The sequence below is a fragment of the Leptosomus discolor genome, chromosome 1, assembly GCF_034619465.1.
Source record: "Leptosomus discolor isolate bLepDis1 chromosome 1, bLepDis1.hap2, whole genome shotgun sequence".
NCBI classification, from domain to species: Eukaryota; Metazoa; Chordata; class Aves; order Leptosomiformes; family Leptosomidae; genus Leptosomus; species Leptosomus discolor.
This window is the reverse complement of record NC_141391.1, coordinates 72,671,529-72,692,301: the sequence shown is the minus strand read 5'-3', so window position 1 is coordinate 72,692,301 and position 20,773 is coordinate 72,671,529. Positions and strand designations below refer to the sequence as shown.

General features: G+C 41.5%; 1 protein-coding gene across 1 annotated transcript in view; it reads right to left on the bottom strand.

The window, feature by feature from the left end:
• Positions 1-449: 449 nt before the first annotated feature.
• Positions 450-20,773, bottom strand: part of AFF3 (ALF transcription elongation factor 3) — a 325,490-nt gene continuing 305,166 nt past the window's right edge. The window contains exons 15-21 of the mRNA XM_086481828.1: positions 13,825-13,888; positions 11,051-11,187; positions 8,978-9,049; positions 6,449-6,542; positions 2,282-2,331; positions 1,937-2,151; positions 450-571 (exon numbers count right to left, since the gene is read on the bottom strand). Coding sequence (XP_086337954.1) covers positions 450-571; positions 1,937-2,151; positions 2,282-2,331; positions 6,449-6,542; positions 8,978-9,049; positions 11,051-11,187; positions 13,825-13,888 — 754 coding nt within the window. The remainder of the gene's footprint in view (positions 572-1,936; positions 2,152-2,281; positions 2,332-6,448; positions 6,543-8,977; positions 9,050-11,050; positions 11,188-13,824; positions 13,889-20,773) is intronic.

Genomic DNA, 20,773 nt, shown 5'->3' with positions numbered 1-20,773 from the left:
AAAGCCCTTGTGTATGTGCTTAAGCTCTGCTGAAGTCAACGGGATTTCAGTACAAGCTTAAAGTTAAGAATCTATTGAGAGCTTTCCTGAATAGGGATCTGTGCTTATTGCACTTGATTCAATCAGCCCGTGAGATTTTGGTTTCTGAGTTTTTCAGCACAAGAATAGAAAGGGTATGTTTTGTGCATTAAGATCAGTTCTTTCTAGTATTTCTACTGCATGAAAATGTTTGGAGAGTGGTACGGAACAATTCATTCTGAAGAGACATCATTGTATATTGTACATATGCACACATACGTGTCTACGCTCAGAAAAATTTCGCTCAATATTGAAGTAATATTCACCTTTGTTTGGATCAATGCTGTGGTTGACTATTTCTGTAGCACAGTGTCCAGAATAACTGAATTATCCATGAAAGGTATACTGTCCATGTGAATGGCACACAGTCATTATGACAAGTGGGCGCTATTCCGCACCCAGTGAAGTCCTTGTTGAGTGTACTGAACTAAGTGCTCCATACTGCTGTGCAAGGTGATAGGTCCCATCAATGCATCCAAGTCATTAAAAAAATCTACAGGGAAAAAAAGATCCAGCATCAGAAGAGTAAAGCTCTTGTATTTGCTACTTGTCACCCTTTAATAGATTTTATTCTCTTGCAAATGGAGTCAAGATGAACATTTCATGGGAGTGAAAGTTTAGTGCGGGTGAGATTAATTTTAAAGCCCTGTGGTTCATGATGTTACAGGCTGATGCACAACAATTTTCTTTTCAAAGAACAAAACAGTGAGTTCTTTGGCTTTGCTTTTCATTAATTTCCATTGAGTCTTGATAAAGCAAACAGATGCTGGGCAATTTTTATTTTGAGATTAAGGACAACTAAATCAAAAAATGTACACACAAGTGTCTATCTATACATATGCTAGATATTTAAGCTACCACGACAGAGAAACAGAGGCCTGTATAACATGGTCATCCCAGCCTAAAGAGTAATATTTGGCTAACTAGCCACTAAGGACTAAATTCAGTTGCCTACTTAGAGGTATGTAGTGCCCATTTGAGATGCCCTCAGGCAGTTGATATGTACAGCCCCGACTGGCAGATCTAACACAGGACGTACAGGAGACTTCTGGAGCGGCAGTGTAGGAAAGGATACCTCAAGTGGCATTTGGCAGCTATGGTTGGGCAACCGAATTGTATTCCTTTGTCCCCTGCAGGGTGAACTGAACAGGTCTCTGAGCTCTGCTGTTTGTATTGAACAAAGGTCCATCAACTGCAATGGGACATTAGCCCCCCTACTCATATATACACCCCGACATTTAGGTTTCCTCATTTTGATTTGAATCCTGCCTATGTCCCTGCCTTAAATACATAAATAAGCCTGAAAACCACAGAATACTTTATCATCAAGTCAGATGCTGAGGCACTTGCTCATGGAGACCAGTTCAGCTGGGAGCGGTTTGCTTTGAAGAGGGAGCGAGGCACCTCGTTCCCATGTGTGTCTGCTCAGATGGGGGAGGGCTAGGGCCTGTTCCTTCCTTCTGCAGAAAGGAAGCAAGCTCCTGCTTTTTGACGTGGTCTGGCTAAACGCATCCCATCCAGCTCCATGACTTTGGGGGGGCAGGAACCTGCCTTGCCTCCCACAAACCTTTTTACTCCAGAATGACACAGATGGCAGTGAATGCTACCCACAGCTATGCCTGCTACCTGTCTGTCACCAGTCCTGACCAGCCAAACAAAGAGAAAAAATAGATGCTTCTGAGCGAGACAGCTATCAAAACTGCCTTTTGGGGACGTTTTGGATAGACTAGGAGCAGACTGAAGAAAAAAATCACCTCTGCAGTCCTACTTTGCAGACAGGATTCCTATCAAAGTAGTTATTTTTCCATATAATCATGCCACAGTCTTCTAGAACAGTCCATTGCCTTGACTCACTCACCTCTGTTTTCCTTGGCCAGGTTGTCAGCCATCTCCCAGTAGTCATAGCTGTGCAGGATGCTGTTGGTGATGCTGACGTGGTTGGCGGCCATCTGATGAATGCGCTGCGGGATGCTGATGATAGGAGATGGGGAAGGGGCCCCTGTGCTCCCCTGGGATCCTACAGAGCTGACTGGAGAAGGGCTAGGGGACATGGGTGATGGAGTTCCTGTGCTCCTGGAAACAGATGTTAATACAGTTACTTAAAAGGCATTGGGATTAAAAAGATGAGAGTATCAGAACATACTGCAGGTAAGAAAATATAATTTCTGACTGCCAATCTGATGTAAGTTTCTCTGCGACTTACTTTCCACTGGCACCCCAAGGAGATGGGTTCTGGGCAGCTTTTGATGAATTCTGTAAGGGAAAAAATAATTCACAATGCATATGATTTATATAGGACTACAAAATGAAGAACATTAAACTATAAAAGTAAAGAAATGTAAAGAAAAAAATGTGGACTTAGACATATTCAAGTCTCATGATGCAATAAACCCAGTCAGCCTAGTTTGGTGCTGGGATGAAGCTGTGCTGCAGCACAGACTCAGTCTATGAAACAGCCTGGGATGCGGGCTGATTAGGAAAACATGTTAGGTGAAACTGAAACTTTTCACAGAAATCCTGAGAATTCAGAAGAAAGTGCTGCCAGCACTCTTGTGAGGTTTAGGCTGGAATTTCTTATGACAGAGAAAACCAGAAGTATTTCCTCTCACTCTCCTGCCCCCAAAGACAAATGTCATTCTCCTAGGACCTGCGAAACTGTGCAAGTTTACTCAGCCTGGCTGACCACAGGGATGTCAATCTGAGGCTCCCTCCGCTCAGGTTGGTGTTTTAACCCCCAGGCTCAAGAATCTCTCTCACTGTTGCTCCTCTTGGTCTGAATATGGCAGTATTCATAGGGTCAGAAAGACTATGTTGTAGACTTGTGGTTCTTCCAGCTGAAGGGTTCCCCAGAAGCCCTCAGAAGGGAATATTATGTCACTTAGTGTGATCTCTTGTATATCTGTAGTCATTAAGACTCTCACTGGTATGCTGTGCTTAGGCTAAAGAATTTCATTGCTTCAGGAGAGACTACCTTGTACAAGCACTATGTTTACAAAGCAGGAGAAATTCAGGTGTCAGCAATAATGGAAACTGAATAGCTACGATGATTCTAGTAGTTAATCTGCAAGAGCTGGTGGGAATTTACTGGCAGGTTCCTGCCCATTTGACCTGTGGGAAAAACTCCTCCCCTCTCCTAAATGCAGTGACTGATTAATCCTGGGCCCGTGAGAAAGAAGGATGTAAAAACCAGAAGTCTAAGAAACAAAACTTTTCTAGTCCATCCCATCCACAGCCTCATGCTCAGCAATGGCCAGTCTCTGATTCTTCTGAGGAAAGTGACCTCCTTGCGCTCTCCCCTGAAACCATAAATGCAGATAATTGTGTGCTGGAGAACAGCCCTCCCTTCTTGACAACCACGGGAGACCAAGTGAAGTGGTGCAGCTCGAGTTCTGGTTGTGGATATTGTTTAAATGCAAGGCTGCAGGTGTTGCAAGCTGCAGGAGTTACAAGCGTTAACAGCAGTACAAAACCTCTTGATCTCCCATGGCTTTGGAAGGAAAAATGAAAAAACAAGGGGCTTCAGAACTTTGCGGATTTCAAGGCCCGGAGTAATCCCCCAGGATACTTGGTCTGCAGTTTCCCTTTTCCACCAATCATGGAACTTTTATCAGAAGCTAAATTACTTTTTTATTTTATTCTTTTTAAAAAGGACAGTGAGTCATAAAGAAATCCTAAGACACTATTTATCCTCCTTGTTCTCCTGTGTCCTGTTCTAATGTTTATCAGGCTTCACGGATAGAAAAACAGATTCTGTTTCAGAGTTTCAAGACAGAATTTTCTTAACTTCAGTTCTAGCTTTTGGATTTTGTTGGTCCAATGCCAGTAAACCTGCATGTTGCCTGGTATTATCAGCCCTGTTTCCACATACACAATGCTCACACCCTCTCTTAACCTGTTCTCAGCAGGCTGGACACATCTCTGGAGCCTCTCTTCAAAAAGTTTGCTTTCTCAGTTTTGATGTGTCCTCTGAACTGCCTCTTGTGTTCCCACGGCTTTCATGCCCATACCAACACTGGCTGTATTTTAGCAGTGATCACATCAGTGCTCTGGATGCCCTGGTATTCTTCCTGCATTTGGACGCTGGGCCTTCTAGATCCCAGGTAAGTGGTATGAAGAATAAGCTTTGGAATGTCCCACAGCGGGTTCTTCCCTCAATGGGTTTTCTTTTTTTTTTTTTTTTTTTTTTTTGGCAGGAAGGGCTAAGGTGTGAAAGGAAAAAAATGAAAAGTTCTCATTTACCATCCTAAATAGAACTAACCTGGGAATCCTCGGCACTTGCTTCTCTTACAGAATAGTTTATTTTTCTGTTTTTCTCCTTTCTTTTCTGATCTGTCTCAGAACTACTGGCCTTCATCCCTCTGGTGTAATGGAAACTGAGTACATGTTATTTACTTACAGAGTTGGAGGAAGGAAAATATAAAAATTGAAGTGGAGTCAAGGATACTTCTGCTGTAAATGTAACCAGCCTCTGCCTTACTATACAACTTCCCACACCTTTTTATCTCATGTTTTATGTTTATTACTCCAGCTTCCTTTCAGTTCTGCACCAGAAAGGTGTGGGGGTAAGGATTCTAAAGAGTGTAATGTTGTAAGGGCCATCTCTTATCCCAGTTTGCTCACTGCTACCCATTTTCCTCGTTTCTTTATGCTCTCACATGTGTCTGGCCCCTGAATATCCGTGGCTTCTTTTTAATTCTCTGCTGCATTAATTTTTTTTTATAATGGAAATAAAATACTTCAAAGGAGATTTAAATAATGATTTTTTCTTTTCTAAAAGAAAAGTGTGTCTAATTTCCCCTGCAAATGTGTATGACAAGGTTTAAAATCTTTCTTTTATTGATAATATATGTGGAAGTTCTTAATGCAGTCAGAATTTCATGTCACTTGGTTTTGAAAGCTTTTAGATACCAAATATGAAATGAGTGGAGAATTGGCTTGTTTTCCACTGAAAATTATAGCAAATGGATTTTTTTTCCTATTTTTACTTTCAAAGGTGAGAATACTTTCTAATGCGAAACTATGCTTTCATTGTATCAGCAGGAGCTCTGCAAAAAACCAAGCTCATCTGGGCTATAGCAGAGTGTTAAGTCCATTTCACGTTTGCTGTGAAACAGTTTCTGTCTGCTGGTAAGAGACATTTTACATGGTTGAGAGCCTGACCATCCTGTTCTTAATGCAGGTACTCTCTGATCTGGTAAAGAAAAATAAAGTACTGTAATAGGCATATATTTCTTTCCCCTGAAATCAAGTCATTGTTAGAGAAACGTAACGTGTTGGATTATATATTGCTAAATTTTTAGAAGCAATTACAGTGACTTCAATTTCAGTTTGACAATAACGGATCTGTCAATTTCCTTCACTGTCTTCACGTGTTCAGAATCTGGTCATGAGCATTCGTGCTTGTATTTGAATTTTTTTTCTTAACAAAATGTCAAAGGATGGATGTTTTTCATTTCAAGGTACCTCCCTCTGCAAAAAAACCCCAACAGATGAGCCCTGTGTTTGAAGACAAATGGCTGTTCGGGTCCCCAAAGCAGTTTGTATTAAAGCACTTGTATGTCAATGTTATTTTTTTTTTTTTTAATTAGAAAGAGAAAGGCTAATTTTGTGTTTGTAGATCAAATGCTGGATGGACTGACTGCTAGGTGAGCTCCACCTGAAAGGTTTTGTTCTTGAGATACTTTGCAGAGAAAGGTTGCCTGTCAAATAAAATATATTAAAATACTTCAAATTACTTCCTGTCTTACTCAAAATAACCAGGGTTTGGACCTGACAGAGAGTGGAAAATGGAAGCAGTAGCATGCAAAGCAAAGCGGGAAAGGGAAGCCGGCAGTACTGGGTCAAGTACATGGCAGGCAGTTTGGTTGTCCCGTGATACTTTTGGACAACTCCCACTGAAGTCAGCGTGGGCTGTTTGCCAGTTCCTTTGGTAAGAACACGTCCCACTGCACTGCCCTACCTACCGACGCTCCTAAGTGGAAGCCCTGCAGCTGAGGACTGATCTAGATCAAAGTCTTCAACTCACAGGTAAGTCTAGTGGGAAGTGTAATCCTGGAGAGGGTTCTTAGAGCAAAATCTGCAAAACCTATTCACAACAGAGCTGGATAGCGCTAGCCAATCGACCAAAAATAATCTGAAAATGCCTGTTTGTTACTATAATAAATTTCTGATCCATCATGAAGGGACACGGTGTGTATTTTGCAAAGAGGGGCCCTTGTGAAGACCACAGAACTGACTAGAGATCAGGTGTTGCCATGGGAGTCTGTAGTAAAACTCTGCTGACTTCACAGGGGAAGAACTAAGCCCAGAACAGCTACTGTTATTTCCTATAATGACAGACTGATCAAAAAGCATGCCGTAAAGAATGCACCTTGAAATACTCAATAAGCGCTTTCGAATACTTGACCGCATGGTCTCTCTTGAGTCGGAACATCCTCCAGTACAGAAGGGCCAGGCAGCGGTAACTGGAACAAAAGGGAGAGCAGAAGGTGAGGTGTGCCCCCCTGAACAGAAATCCCAATTAATTACCTTAAATTATCAAACTAAATCAGCGTGGAAGGCTGACAGCACCTTGCTTATGGTTTTTATCACCCTTTGTTTACGGTACGTCACACTTGGCCACGGCTTCGTGAGCAAGGCTGGGTATTACAGCCAGGACAGGTCACACTGACAAATGCTACCAGGCAGGTACTGAACAAACGATACTCAGAAGGGTTTGCAGGTTTGGGTTCCCAGGCCCTGACTCTGACTTGAAGTCTGCACGCTTCACCAAAGGCCTCTCCCGTGAAAAGATTATTACAGGCCTGGAACCCGACACAGGCATTTTTTGGTATTTCTTTTTGTAAATGCAAAGGCAGCCTTTTGGGGTGTCTTATCCTGGGCCTCTATTACATCAGCCTAGAGCCTGCATAATGAACTAGAGTTACAGTGGGTCTATTTTGTGTACACTCAGTGGCCTCTTCCAGCAGCTGGACATAGCTGGGGAACAGGGAAACCTCGGCCTTGCCCAGATTTTACTGGCCAAGCTCCTCTGTGGAAAACCAGAACAGAGGTTGTGTTGGAGCCTGGAGGCTATTCCTAGGCCACCTGCCTGACTTGTTCCCCAGAGGAAACCAATAGTGGGCTGAAAAACTCAACGCACTGTGCTGGAATTGCCCTCATGCTCCTCGTTAGTCTGCAGAGTGCTGCACACCTTTAATGCTATGTAATTAAATGAGAGTAATAGCTATTAACTGTAATTATACATCACAATAACTGATAATCAGCATTCAGGACACACAAACTCTTTTCCTTGCTGTTTGCTTTAGGTGCACAGGTCTATTTTCTGAATCAAGACTCACCACTACCTTTTCCCAGCAAGCTTTTTGATCAGCACATGTGGGATGGCCCCTCGGTAACACAGCTTTCAAAGCACAAATCTGGTGTGTTTTGCTTTTCCGTTGGCAGCAGAGGCCTCATTTTTAACAGCAGTATTTAGTCTACGAGCCAACCCGAAGCACCAGAAGGTGGCTTGAGTTTGGAAGCGCCGAGCGCTCCCCACCTCCCCGCGCCCAGGAGCTGCCCAAACCTCAGCAAACCCCTCGAATTAGCAAATTGCTCTTAAGAGAAAATTCCCAGCCAGGGTTTCTCAGCCTCTTTGCCTCCCGTCCTGAAAGCAGAAGGTGAATTTCTGCCTTTGGCCGCTGGAGGACAGTCTCTCCTCAGGAGAAGCGGAGCCGGGTGCGCCTCCTGCCTGGCAGCCTGCCCGGCGGGCGCTGGGAGCAGCCAGGGGATGCGGTGGCCTCGCAGCCACCATAACTCTCACTCTGTCACCTTCACAGGTACAGCACATATGCAAATGGTGTCAGCTCATCTGCTGGCTGGCAGACGGTGAGTTAAGATTGCTATTCATCGCGCAGAGAAGGCACCGTCTGCTTTCCCTCACGCTGACCTTTCTGCTGAAAACAGATGCAGCGGCTCCATGAATTTGGACGTGGTTCCTCACGCGCCGAAGCGCTCCGGCAGTTCTGAGCAACCCTTTGGAATATGGCTTTATTTTATTTAATTTTTTTTTTTTTTGAACTGTTCTTTAGTCGTTTTCCCACCTAAGCGGTTTTAAAGCAATTGCCACGAATGCATTCTGTGCTCCTCCCGATGGCACAGCAAACCAGGGACAAAGAAAGGGCATTTTAAGGAAAAAAAAAAAGGCATCTTTGAATATTTTGTTCCTTTTTGTACAAATGATTAATTAAGACTCCTTAGTTATGGAGGCTAAAGATGCATTTAATTTGGATTTTTAACAGATGGTTAATAGATGTTAAAAACACACTTGCTGATTGTAAATGTCCACTTACTGGGAATCAGCAACCATGTAATAGGCATTTTATGTATTATCTACACAGATATTAAATTAAAATTTGATTTTAATAACATTTTATTATTTTACTAGCAATCAGCAACCACCCTATAGAATCAAAGGTGTGTGCATATATGTCTAGAAATCTCAATTTGGAAGGTAATCCAAGGGGCTTAATTATCACCATCACTATATCTCCCTTCATATAATGTAAATATAATTTATGATTATTGAGCCTAAAATGTCAGTCACAAAAGAAATTACCGAGCTATTGGTACAGAAGTACATCACTCATAAAAACAACAAACCATCAGGCATTTAAAAATTAATTACGCTGACGTACCATAGCTGACCTGTCACAGTCAATAAGTATGAATTGCTTATTTACTGAGACAGAACGCAGACCTGGTACAGTGATACAAGGGCTGGGCCTTCCCAGAGCAGAAAGTATTCTCTTAATTTCAACAGACAACTTAATCCTATCTGGCCGTGTCCAGCATCTCATCTTCAAGAACTGGCTTACTGCAGAAAAGAAGCCTTTTGAGGAAATCTTGATCTACTAACCATAGTGCTGCCAGCTGTTTGTCTTCTGGCGTGGCGTTGGGGCCTGAGTGGGTTTTTAGTCTCACTGCATACCTTAAGCAAAAAGAAAAAAGCCAATGTGAGTTAACGGAGACAGCTTTATATTACTGATCAGAGAGTTAAGCTGGCCGATGTCATTTGGTCTGCCCCTTACACTTATTTGCTCAAGTTACCAGACATACATGTGCTTTTTCTGGTTGTGTTTCGGAGCTATTTTGCCATTAGCAGTGCCTCCCCGCACTCTTTAAACAGCAGTAACTCCCTTCAACATCCATCAGTCCAGAGGGGAGCCTAGCTGGCGAGGTGATGCTGTCCTACCAAAATAACCTCTGCTGCGGTGGAGACCCAGTTACAGAGAGTTTTCATAGCGTTTGAAGGCAGACAGCGTGCCTTGAAGCTGGTGCTGCCCTCACCCTGCCACTTCTGAGCGTGTCTACCCAGATTTGCTCCTCCAAGCAGAGCACAGCAGAGGGGGGAACATGTGGCTTAGAGCTATTTTTGCTCATATGGCATTACATTCAAATTCTATAAATATTAAACATCCACAGAGGTAGCACTGCTGTTTCAAGAGTGTATGTGCTATGCAATCACAAATTAGTTTCTGGAAATCTCAGCTTCCAGCTGAATACCTGAACAATGGACAAGGTTAGGACAAGACACAGCACTTCTGGGCTCGCTTCCAGAAAAATACCTGTTCCCCATAATTAGCTGCTTGTGGTTTTTTCTTATCTTTGCCTTCAAACTTTAATCCTGATATCTGTGCAAAGATTCAGTACGAACATTTTGTTTCAACAGGCATACCTAGCAAACCACTTATTTTTCTGAGCTGCAGCAAGTGAGATCAACAGCGATTCACACTACAACACAACCACAGCTACACGCGTTGTTGAAAGCTACGGATCTGCAAACAAAATTCATTTCCAGAGTTAGGACCATATATTTAGTATCATGAGAAAAGACAGGGCAGACAATGAAAGAGCTTTCTGCCTTTTGAAAAAAAGAAGGGAAGTATTGCGGAGATGGGATGTACTATTCTCTTGCTGAAAAAAATTACTTGAACTTGTCTAATAACCTTCCAGTTAGAAAGCTGGCCTCAATCCACTGAAATGCATGAGAAGACAGCCCTAAGTGGACTAAAATGCCAATGGAATTATTAACATGGGAGAAAAACTTCACATCAATGCTAAGTCCAAAAGAACATAATTGTTTTAGAAGCTTTGCTTCATTATGAATATGATTAATAATTAAAATGTTTTACTTCCTATGAACATAGTCCTGATGAGAGCTACGTGGTTGACTGTCCTGAGGAATGATGCCGTGGCCACTGACAGTGCAGCTTTCTTCGCTAGTGTGGCTGGGCTCGCTCTCTTGCCGAGAGACTCACTCAGCAGCTGGGATGATTTTGACCTTTGTTTTCACTACTGACACTGTCAATGATGTTAACTATGAGCACCAGCTCATAGGAGAAAAGGGCTCAAGAGACAAAATTTCTTCATAAGGACTGTGGGAGGCACTGAATTCTAGACTGCCCTGTTCGGAGAGCCATGAAGGTGACTAAATATGGGGGTAGCTTTAGTGTGAGCTGGGCTGCTTTTGGGACTCCACAGGCCACAGTAGAAGCATACACACCAAATGGACCTTGAGTGTCCATTTTTCTATCACTGCTCACATCTTCTTTCAGATAACCTTTAAACTGTAGTCTTAAACATGCTGCAACATTTTGCAAACTACCACACCATGAGAATGTTTTGATATTACATATTATTATTTTTCTTTTTTGAGTAGCACAGGACTTATATCATGAAACTCTCGAAATAATTTGCAACTCAAATAATATGAAAAGCTTTGGAGGTTTTTTTTGTTTTTGTTTTTGTTTTTCATTCTACAGTTTTCTGATTTAATTTCCATAGAAATCACAGATAATACAGACACATTACCAGGCACTTGGGAGGACCTCACATCTCCCCTTTTGCTATTTCTAGGGAAATATGTGATAATGTAGATGAGCGTGTTTGCACAAACAAAGTAACCCGAGGTCATGTCCGCCCTTCCTACCTGATGAGCTCAACTGTTTCTGAATACATTGTATAAGGGGACTTAGATTCCATTGGGCCTTGTTCCATTGCATTTCCACACTCAATAAACGATAGCGCTGCTTCCGCATAATTCAGTGCCTTTCCAAACTTTTCCACCTAGAGGGAAAAAATAAGGACACAGAGAAATAGTGTAATCAAGATATAGTTACATCTGATGGGATTTTCTCAACATGAATTGTAAACTTGACACAAGTTGGTATATCATCAGATTCACAATTTTTCCTTTGAGAAAACTAAAACCCATCAGACCCTGTGCATTGGTGAAAATCATAAGATACAGAAAGTAGAGCTGAAAGAGGCTATGAGATGTTATTTGGTCCACACTCTTACGTCCAAAGAAGGATCAACTCTACCTAGGACATTCCTGACAGATGTTTGTCAAAGCTCTTGCAGTGCTGGAAATTCCACAAACTCATCAGGTCTTTTGTTCCAGCTTTCATTAAAAAGGCTTTTACACATCTTTGCAAAGGTAGTTTTTCATTACTCAACAAAGAAAGGTAATGATTATCTTGAACTAAGAGAGTAAGAATTAAATGCTTTGACTACTAACTCTTATTTAAAGGCTCATCTCTGTTCTCATGTCTTCTTTCCCTACCATTTTCAGCACTGCTTGACCACACTCTCCTCTTGTCAGGAATTAGCTTTCTATATCCTCCTCTTTCAGGGACTGCTCTGCTCCCTCAGCTTCTTCCGCATTCTCCTTCCTTGCCCCATTTCTTCTCCTATTTTTGGTATTTCTTTGACTCTGTCTGTGTGTACTTACATGGATATATGTGCCTATATGCCCTCAGTGATGGTGTATATGCAAATATGCACATAATGTTCATATATATATACACTTACATACCACTTATCTGCTCTTAAAATTTCATTTTTGATGTGGGTAGAGATGAATCATCCTAATACCTCTCTATCCTGACTTCTCTTTTCTTTAGTCAGAACTCCTGCAGTACATAAAGCCCATTAATGGACTGGATGCATTTGGTTGAAATCTGATGCACACAGTGAAAGGTTAATGGACCTTATTCTTTTCCAGGGGGTAAAGATTTTAAATAGTAACTTTGGAATGGCACACTGGCTTCAATCTATTTTAGGTTCTTATACGACTCCCATTGCGATCATAGTGGAGAACTTCACAAACTTTTTATTATATTTCTCTCCCCGACGCTCTTGTGCGGGTGGAAGTGCTATTATCCCAATTTCACAGATGGGGGACTAAGGAGCAGAGAGACTTAGAGTAATTTTCAGGCTGCTCATTCTAAGTGCCTATATTAGGTATTGTAGTGCCAAAGTAGGAGACATCAAGCCTAACAAGGTGATTTAAAGTGCCCGGAGGCACTTCGGCAATATGGCAATTCCTCCAGGATCCCGACACAGTCAAGGAGGGAGAGGAAGTACCTGCAAAGGGTGATTCACAAGGTGTAAGTAAGATCCCGGTCCACTGTGTAGGGAAGCTAGTGTGAAGGATATTTCAATCACCTAATACTGATGGGAGGCTATTTAAACTGTGCCTAAGTGAATTTCATGCAGGAAACTTGTGGCAGGGCAGAGAATAATGCTTGCACCTCCTGTTTCTGTGAGTCTACCATAAAAACATTTCTCTTCAGGCTAAGAATTTCCTTTGCATATTAAGTAATCTTTTCCATTCTGTTTAAAGCAACACACTAAAATGCACCATTTGTACTTCTCCACAATAATTTCTGATTTAAGACTCACTTTAGAGTAATATGGAACTGAATAAACCATGGAAATTTGCGCTAATAAACTCAGGTAGAGTGTAAAACTCAGTGTTAGTGTCCTAAATTAAGGGCCTGCTTCTGCTTCCTTGGCCTTTTTACATTCTGAACAGCTGAGAAAAAGAAGCGAAGAAACAGAGGCTCTGAGCTACGTTTCTCCTTTCCTGCTGCTGTGACAACAAAGTGTCTGTCTGACAGAGCAAGGCAGGACTGCAGCTACTCCCACCTGCAAGACAGCATATTAATGCAGGGTCCCACCCCATATATTGTGCCTGCCATCCCAGAGGCCTAATGTTTTTAAGCCTGTGCTAGCTTATTCATAGTGCTGGACAAACATAGCCTTGGAGAAAGCTGAGAGATGGCTAAGCAGAGCTCTCCTGGAGCATTGCACCCATTTGTTCAGAAAGAGAAGCATCTCTTTAGTGCTCCATATAACCTCAGATTCCCCTTTTTCTTACCAGCTACATTTTTAGAAAGGTCCAAGCCAGGGGCAAGGATCTGTTTGTTGCAACAGTCCTTTGTGTGCAAGGTGTTCCTCACACAGGTTCCTTGTGTGCTTCTCATTATGTTAGGAAACATCTGCCATGAAACCGGGATTCTTTTGGCACCGAAGAGCTGAAGCTCTTTAAAAAAAGTACAAAGACCTCAGCCACCGGACCAAATTTGGGGATACAATTACAGGACCTAGCCAGCTAGTTAAACTGAGAAGATAGGTATGTGCAACCCTTACACAGCCTCCATTACTATAGTTACTAATTAGAGCAAAGGAATAAATGGAAAGTTTTATCTATCCAGGCCTTTATCTCAGTAACTCATTATTTGTTAAGTCATAGTTTATTGGGCTATGAACATTTGATTATATAAACATTTCTTAATTTAACAAGCCTAGCCATCCTTAGAATAGATTTTATAATTACCCCAGCAATACTGCACTGATGAAGAAACTGCATTACAAAAATAATTTGGAGCAACATAACTGGAAAGAAAATGTTCTCACCATTGCATCTGCTTTATGCTTCTTCCGTTTAGCTTCCTGCATAAAGTAATCTGCATTGCGTGGCCTACCAGGGGAAAATAAGGAGACATTTTATTATTTTCTGAAGTGCAGAATATTTTCAAGTTATTTTTCCCTTATTTTAAACCTGATTTGCAAACATTTTTTATGAAGAAAATACACTTAGCATGTAACCATGCATCTTCTATTTCCAAATTGCTGCCTGTGGAGACAATAGCATTTATGGCTGTTCTCATTCTTTAGAAGTCAGTGATTCAAAGCAAAAGAAAGCTAATAAAATGTGGTTTTATGGATTATATAAACTGCTTCCCAAATTAGTGCAGTTTTGATCTGCAAAACGGATGCAAGCATTAAGCGGAACAAGTTATTCCGTCCTCTCCTCTCCCTGGTGCTTGCTTACCTCTTTTTCTACTCCTCTCTGTACATTGTCATTTGCCTTTGCTTCTCTCTGCTCTCAAAACAAGTGTGTGTTTAATCTCTCCACTTTGAAAACACACATCGAACCTGCTTGTCTCCACAACTACCATCTCACCCGCCTTCTCCTTCTTATCTGCAAGCATGCTGAGAGTGCTGTTTGCTTTTGCTGCCTGCAGTTCATCTCCGACTCGGTGCTGGGCTGTCTGCTGCAATTCCACTGGCGCGGCTCATGCCAATTTCTCCATTGATTGCTCCTCAAAGAGATCTCAGAGACTCCATCCCTTCCTCAGCGTACCTGGCCTACCGACTGCAAGGCACAAATTCAACTGCTGTCTCTGTGCTGAAACTCACAAGTCCATTTCTGATCCAGACTTAGCCACTTCCATTCAAACTGAAAACACAAACTGATGTCTCCTTGGCAATATCTGGTCACCACGTCAGTGAGCTCCTCACGGCTGAGGCAAATTTCTTCGTCTCCTCTCACAAGCTCTCCCTATTGTACCTTTCTCAGTCACTGTGGAGAATAGCCATTTGCCATGTCATTTTGGGCCATAACCTTGCATCTTCAGTTGTTGCCTCTCATAAAAGTCTTCACATTTCCTGACCCTGCAGATTCTTCCAGTCTCCTATATGTGGGAGATGGCCTTCTTCTTTACCCAGCTAAAACACGTCCTGGTTCTTCTCAGCTTATACCGTGGTTACCGCAATATCCTCGTCTCTCTCAGAGAGGGAAGTTTTGCCTTTTCTTAGTATTGGTTGGAGTGTCACCCCTTTGCCCTTATCTCATGAAAATGAGATATTCCTGAGTAGTCAGAGTAGAATTCTGATGTTTTTACCATTCATGCTTTTAAGTTCTTGGTGTTGTAAATGATGTGGTATTATTGCCATGCAGCAATCTGTTGTAGGTTAACCCTGGTAGGCAGCTCAGCCCCATGCAGCCAGTCACTCACTTCCCTCCACTGGGGTGGAGGACAGAATCAGAAGAGTAAAAGTGAGAAAACTCATGTGTTGAGATAAAGACAGACTAATAGGTAAAGCAAAGCATAATAAGGAATTCATTCACTGCTTTCCATCAGCAGGCAGGTGTTCAGCCATCTACTGGAAGGCAGGGCTTCACTGCACTTAATGGTGACTTGGGAAGGCAAACGTCATCACTCCAAACGTCTCCCCTCTCTCCTTCTTCCCCCAGCTTTGTATGCCGGGTATGATGTCTTACGGTATGGGACATCCCTCTGGTCAGTTGGGGTCAGCTGTCCAGGCTGTGTCCCCTCCCAACTCCTTGTGCACCCCCAGCCTGCTCGCTGGTGGGGTGGGGTGAGAAGCAGAAAAGGCCTTGAGGCTGTGCGAGCCCTGCTCAGCAGTGACTGAAACATCCCTGTGTTAGCAGTGCTGTTTTGGTCACAGATCTGCCCTAAAAATCTTGTTGATATGAAGAAAAACAGTTCCTTTTCTCCAACTTTCTTTAAAATATTATTCTCCCTCAGAGTGGAATTTCTCCCGAGTTTACTCTACTCAGTAGGTCAGAAAGGGGACTAAAGACAGGTTTGTGTCCCAGTATCTCACAACCTATTGCAGCTGCAAATACTTCCCGTGCCCATCAAGATGCTACCATTATCTTAATAATATGAACCATCTGGATTTTGTCTTGGTCAATTATGAAATATTAGACATTGAAACAGTATTAGCTTGATATAGAAAAATAACTATGTTTTCAGAACCATTGGAAGAATTCTTAAAAAAATGTTAAGTCCCATCTCTCTTTGTCTTGTGCCATGACCTAGGTAAGACGGTTTACTACAAAGTGCCAAAAAGCAAAGCAAAGCAGAGAAAATCAATAAGACAGTGCTCTCATCTCTCTGAAATTACCAGAGTGATGAACTTTTACATGATCTTTTCAAACTCAGGTCATTAAAATATGTCCTTTGCAACATTCCATCCCATATATCACCCAGCACTGTATGTCTAATTTGCTTGTTTGAAGCATGGTAAGAGGCTGTTAAAAAAAAGTGAGATGATAACACAATGTAAGTATGGTCTACTTATTTATAAGTTAATTGTAAAATGGTTTTCACCTTGTAGAAGGGTTTATTCTCCTGAGTTATGATTAGCTTCGAGGGTATTAGCAAGAAGCATGCACATTACTGAACCAAGAAGCCTGCTTTGAGGGCCCTGCTATGGGGTGGTTAACCATAATGCAACGCGCAAAAACTGAGTACGTTGGATTGTACTAAGTAAATTTTTTTTTTTTTTTTGGAAGTCTAATATAAAAAAAGAAACTATTAAAAAGCCATTTTAAAGCAAAGCATATATATTCTCAATGTGAATGTTTAGGTATGTCCATAGGAAAAATACAAGACTGGTTTACAAATCAGTGGATGCCTAACAGAAATCAAGATGCACTGGGAAAAAATGAACAGGGTATGTTTTCTTCTAGTTTCTTAAACAGAGCTTGTTAAATAGTGTTAATAAACATGCCAAACCAAATTCTGATCTCTTTATGCCATCTATGAAATATTATTCTTCAATTTATCACTATGTGTTAATAAACTTCCTATTCAGATTACTAATGCGTAAAGCTGAAATGTCCTATAGATTTAATGATTTAATGTATGTTTATGCACATTGCATACATTTTTTATCTTATTTTAGCAAGCAAATAAGGTTGTGCTTGGATATATATATATTTTTTTAACTTTCATTGAGAAAGACAGGTTTCAAATTTTGTTTAGGTTCCCACTGCTCATGAACATAATTTGTCTTTTTAAATCTAGTATATTAGTTTAAATTATTATGTCATAAAGTAAAAAAACCCAGACTCACACCCCCCACACCCCCCTTTAATAGGGTCCTTGAAGACAACAGGTTACTTAAGCTCATGACACATGAAGGCATGTGAGAAAGCTGATGCATGAATTAATTACTGAGGATAGCTCTCTTGCATGCTGCACATTTCGTATCTATGAAGTTCACAAAAGATTGTTGATCATATTTTGACTTTACAGACCCTTAAGTTATAGGGATTGAGAACCCATATCTGTTACAAACGTGAAGGATCATCCAAATTTCCTCTGCAGCTTGGCCTGTTTAGTTACACTGGTGATAATCGCAGGCTGGAAAATATGCAGGTAACTTCATTAGATGCTAATGTCAGATACTAGATGTTATTGATGGGAGAGATCCTGAGGAGAAGCAAATCTGTTTTCCCACCAACGAGATTCAGAAAGATATGTGGCTAAACCCCTTTTCAGGTCTTTGGTCTAAGGTTTGCAGTCCCCCTGCAGATCACAGCCTTGCTACAGCCTGAGAAGCCAGAGAATAGAGAAAATATCTACAGGATTAAAATGGTACCAGACTACTGGCTGAACTGGAATGGATGTGAGTAGCAGAAGCAGCACTGGAGTCTCTTTGTTAGTCTTGCTGGTCATGAATGTAAACTGAAGTCCCACGGAAAGTTATTCAGTGACTTCTGGTTTTCAGACAATTGAGTCAGATTCTCCTCTTATTTACAACTATATGTATCTATTGGTGTCAGCACTGTCACTCCAGATTTACAAATGGAATTCAGGCCTCCTTCAAAAAAAATTTTTTTTAAAAAGAAGTCTGACTTCAAATTAACAGGTACCAACAAGTGTTTTATCTCTATTAATAATCTTGACTGCACAAGAAAGTCTTTTGTTTCTGAATATCTGATTGTTGGTACTTTTAGAAATACAGTCCTCTTCAACAAAGCCAAAAAGGGGTTCTAATACACTGCTCTAATGCATCTCATATATCTCTCTGAAAGGCAAGAGAAAGAGCGTAAAGCATCAGTGCCAACTAAGTCAGGCCGCTGGTGAATTCTCCCTGGGATCAAGTGTCATTATGTGAAACTGGCTGCTCTCGAGGAGAATTTACCCTACTATGTTGATTGGGGAAAGCAATCAAGTACCGCTGGAACCATTTCAACACATTCTCAGTCAACACTAGCCAGTCACCTAGGCACTGCAAGAGAATCCAGCCTTTTACAGAATAACCCCCCCATGGCTAGATCTGATAGTACAAACAAGGCCAGGCTTCCTTTTCAGCAGCGGCATTCAAACCATTTATGACTTTGACAAGGGCAGCCTCAGAAGCATGACTGTGGCTGAATCCAGGATGAAATTTATCCAACAATCCGCTACTGTCCAGAATTTCTCTCACTCGCCTTGCCACCACTTTCTCTGGGAGCTTGTCGAAAACCAGCAGGAAAGACAGCATTTCCATTGCTTGTTATGTAGCGCGGGATCCCAGCGTGAGGTGAGATGGCTGCGGGCATCGTAATTACTCCCCTTCCAGAAGCAGCCTTTCAGAATTTCCAGGCTGTTGAGCTCCTAAGAGTGGTGGTACCATTACTCGGGTGAAATGCTTGTGTGTATATATGTTTCTCTCATCCTATTTCGCTCTATGCCATTACAGCGCATCTCTGCCACCTTTGTCTTTTGCTGCCTCCTCTGAATTTAATTTACTCCAGTTCAGCAGATAATTGCAAAAATGTAAACTCATGCAGTAAAAAAAAGGGAAGAAAATCAAACGAAGTGAATCAATAAAAGCCTTACTTTGTACAGTAATTTATCAGCATCTACTGCAACATAATATCCTTAGAATGCAGAGCAACTGCTGGTATTTACAGAGTACAGTGTAGCTTAGACTCCAATATACAATTTTAATTATAACTGCATTCAAAACCACATTTTTCATCTAATTTTTATGTTTTATATGAACTAAATACTAAACTATAGCATTTTCTGCTTCATTTACATAATCTACCACTTGTACATTATTTCTTACCATGGTATGGTGCTTTATGAGGATACATTAAAAAAAACTAATAAAAGTTCAATTAAACATCATAAATGTAGCCAAGTGCATATTTTAATACCCTTCAGAGATAATGCTGCTGAAGTGTTATAAAAAAACCAACTAGTGCTTCCTCAGTGTACAACAATTGCACGTAATAAAAGCAGCTTAAATCATAATTCTAAATATAGGACCAGTTTCACAACTTTAGTAATTTAGACCCTAAAAAAGTGCGTGTGATGGAAAGGAGTAGAACAGCAAAATGAGCAACTTTAAAATTTGATCAGAGCTAGGGGCAAATCAGAAGAAACTGGCATAGCCAGTGTTAGCCCATGTCCGGTCTTGAAGCTGTGCCAGTAGGCCCTGAACTTTCAGCCCAAGAAGACAAGAAAATCCTGCAAGAGCAAGAAAACCACGTAAAGTGAAAGGCAGGTGTACATAGCCCTGCCTATTTGCTGTTCTACTCCTCGTACTGCTGTACAAGACACTGGGACATGTGCCTGACATGTTGGGTCACAGCTCAGGGTGGTCAACTTGAACTAAAGAATAAAGCTGAGCAGGTATTACTGTACAAAATGGTGTTCTCACCTGATGTATCACGGCCTTCTCCCCATTCCACAACCTAAACCAAATGCTGTTTTATGCGACGTGGCACTACTGTGTCTGGGGCATGGCACACACGGCAGCACACACAGTGGGAGAGAGCCCATGGCACTGTACGAGGCGGGTATCCAGTTATGGGAGTCTCATATTCACTTTGTCAGACCCAGCAGGTCAGGGAAGTTCAGCAGAGGAGTATATAAGTGGAGAGGGCAGAGAGAGTATTTGTGCCCCATTTAAACGACAGTGCTATAGGCATTTCAGAAAGGCAGGAACAAAGGATCTGATTGGAGTCAGGCCAAATGTAAGAAAAATTTAGTCAATCACACAACTACATAACTACTATCTTGCTGGGCTTAATATAACAAGGTCAATAGCTTAGATTAGATGAATAGATGAATAGTACAGATATCTAGAGACGGAGTTACTGTTGCAAAAAATAGCAGACAAAATTAAAGCCTGGCACCTAATTTAAATGAAATGAAGAAGGATAAAATAAGTGGGTATTCCTATTTTGGCAAAAATGCAAAATCCTCCAGGCTAACCATGTCAATGTAGTGAAATAGAAGAGACCATGAGAAAGAGTCAAAATCTACTACAAATTCCTGGGCATGACCCAGATTCATGACTTAAAGATATCCATGTGAAATCAATAGCTAGACTAAAACATGCAAGGGCACAATGTACAAGAGAAGAGAAGGCAATGAAAGTAGTTGTAACAATAGGGACTTGAGCTCCTGTATTAAAAGCAGAGGGATAAAACATTACATCCTTGCAGACAAACTACAATTGTGTCTCGATGTATGTTAAATAGATATTCTGAAATCAACTAATTTCCGTCGAAGGTGGGGTGAAAGCCTTTACAGTCGGACTTAGGGAGAGAGCGGAGGACTGCAGCAGTCCGGATCTATGTTGTTTTAAAATACTGTGGGATCACACCTTGAATTCTCAAGAGGCAGCTGAAAACCAAAGACCTTTCTGGGAGAGGGACTACCTGGCAGCCAGCTCTGATGAAACTGTTGAGTGACAGTATATGCAAAACCTGAGTCAATGAATGGGGTATCTATGCTGAAAGGAGCAGGTGATCCTGAAATAAAGA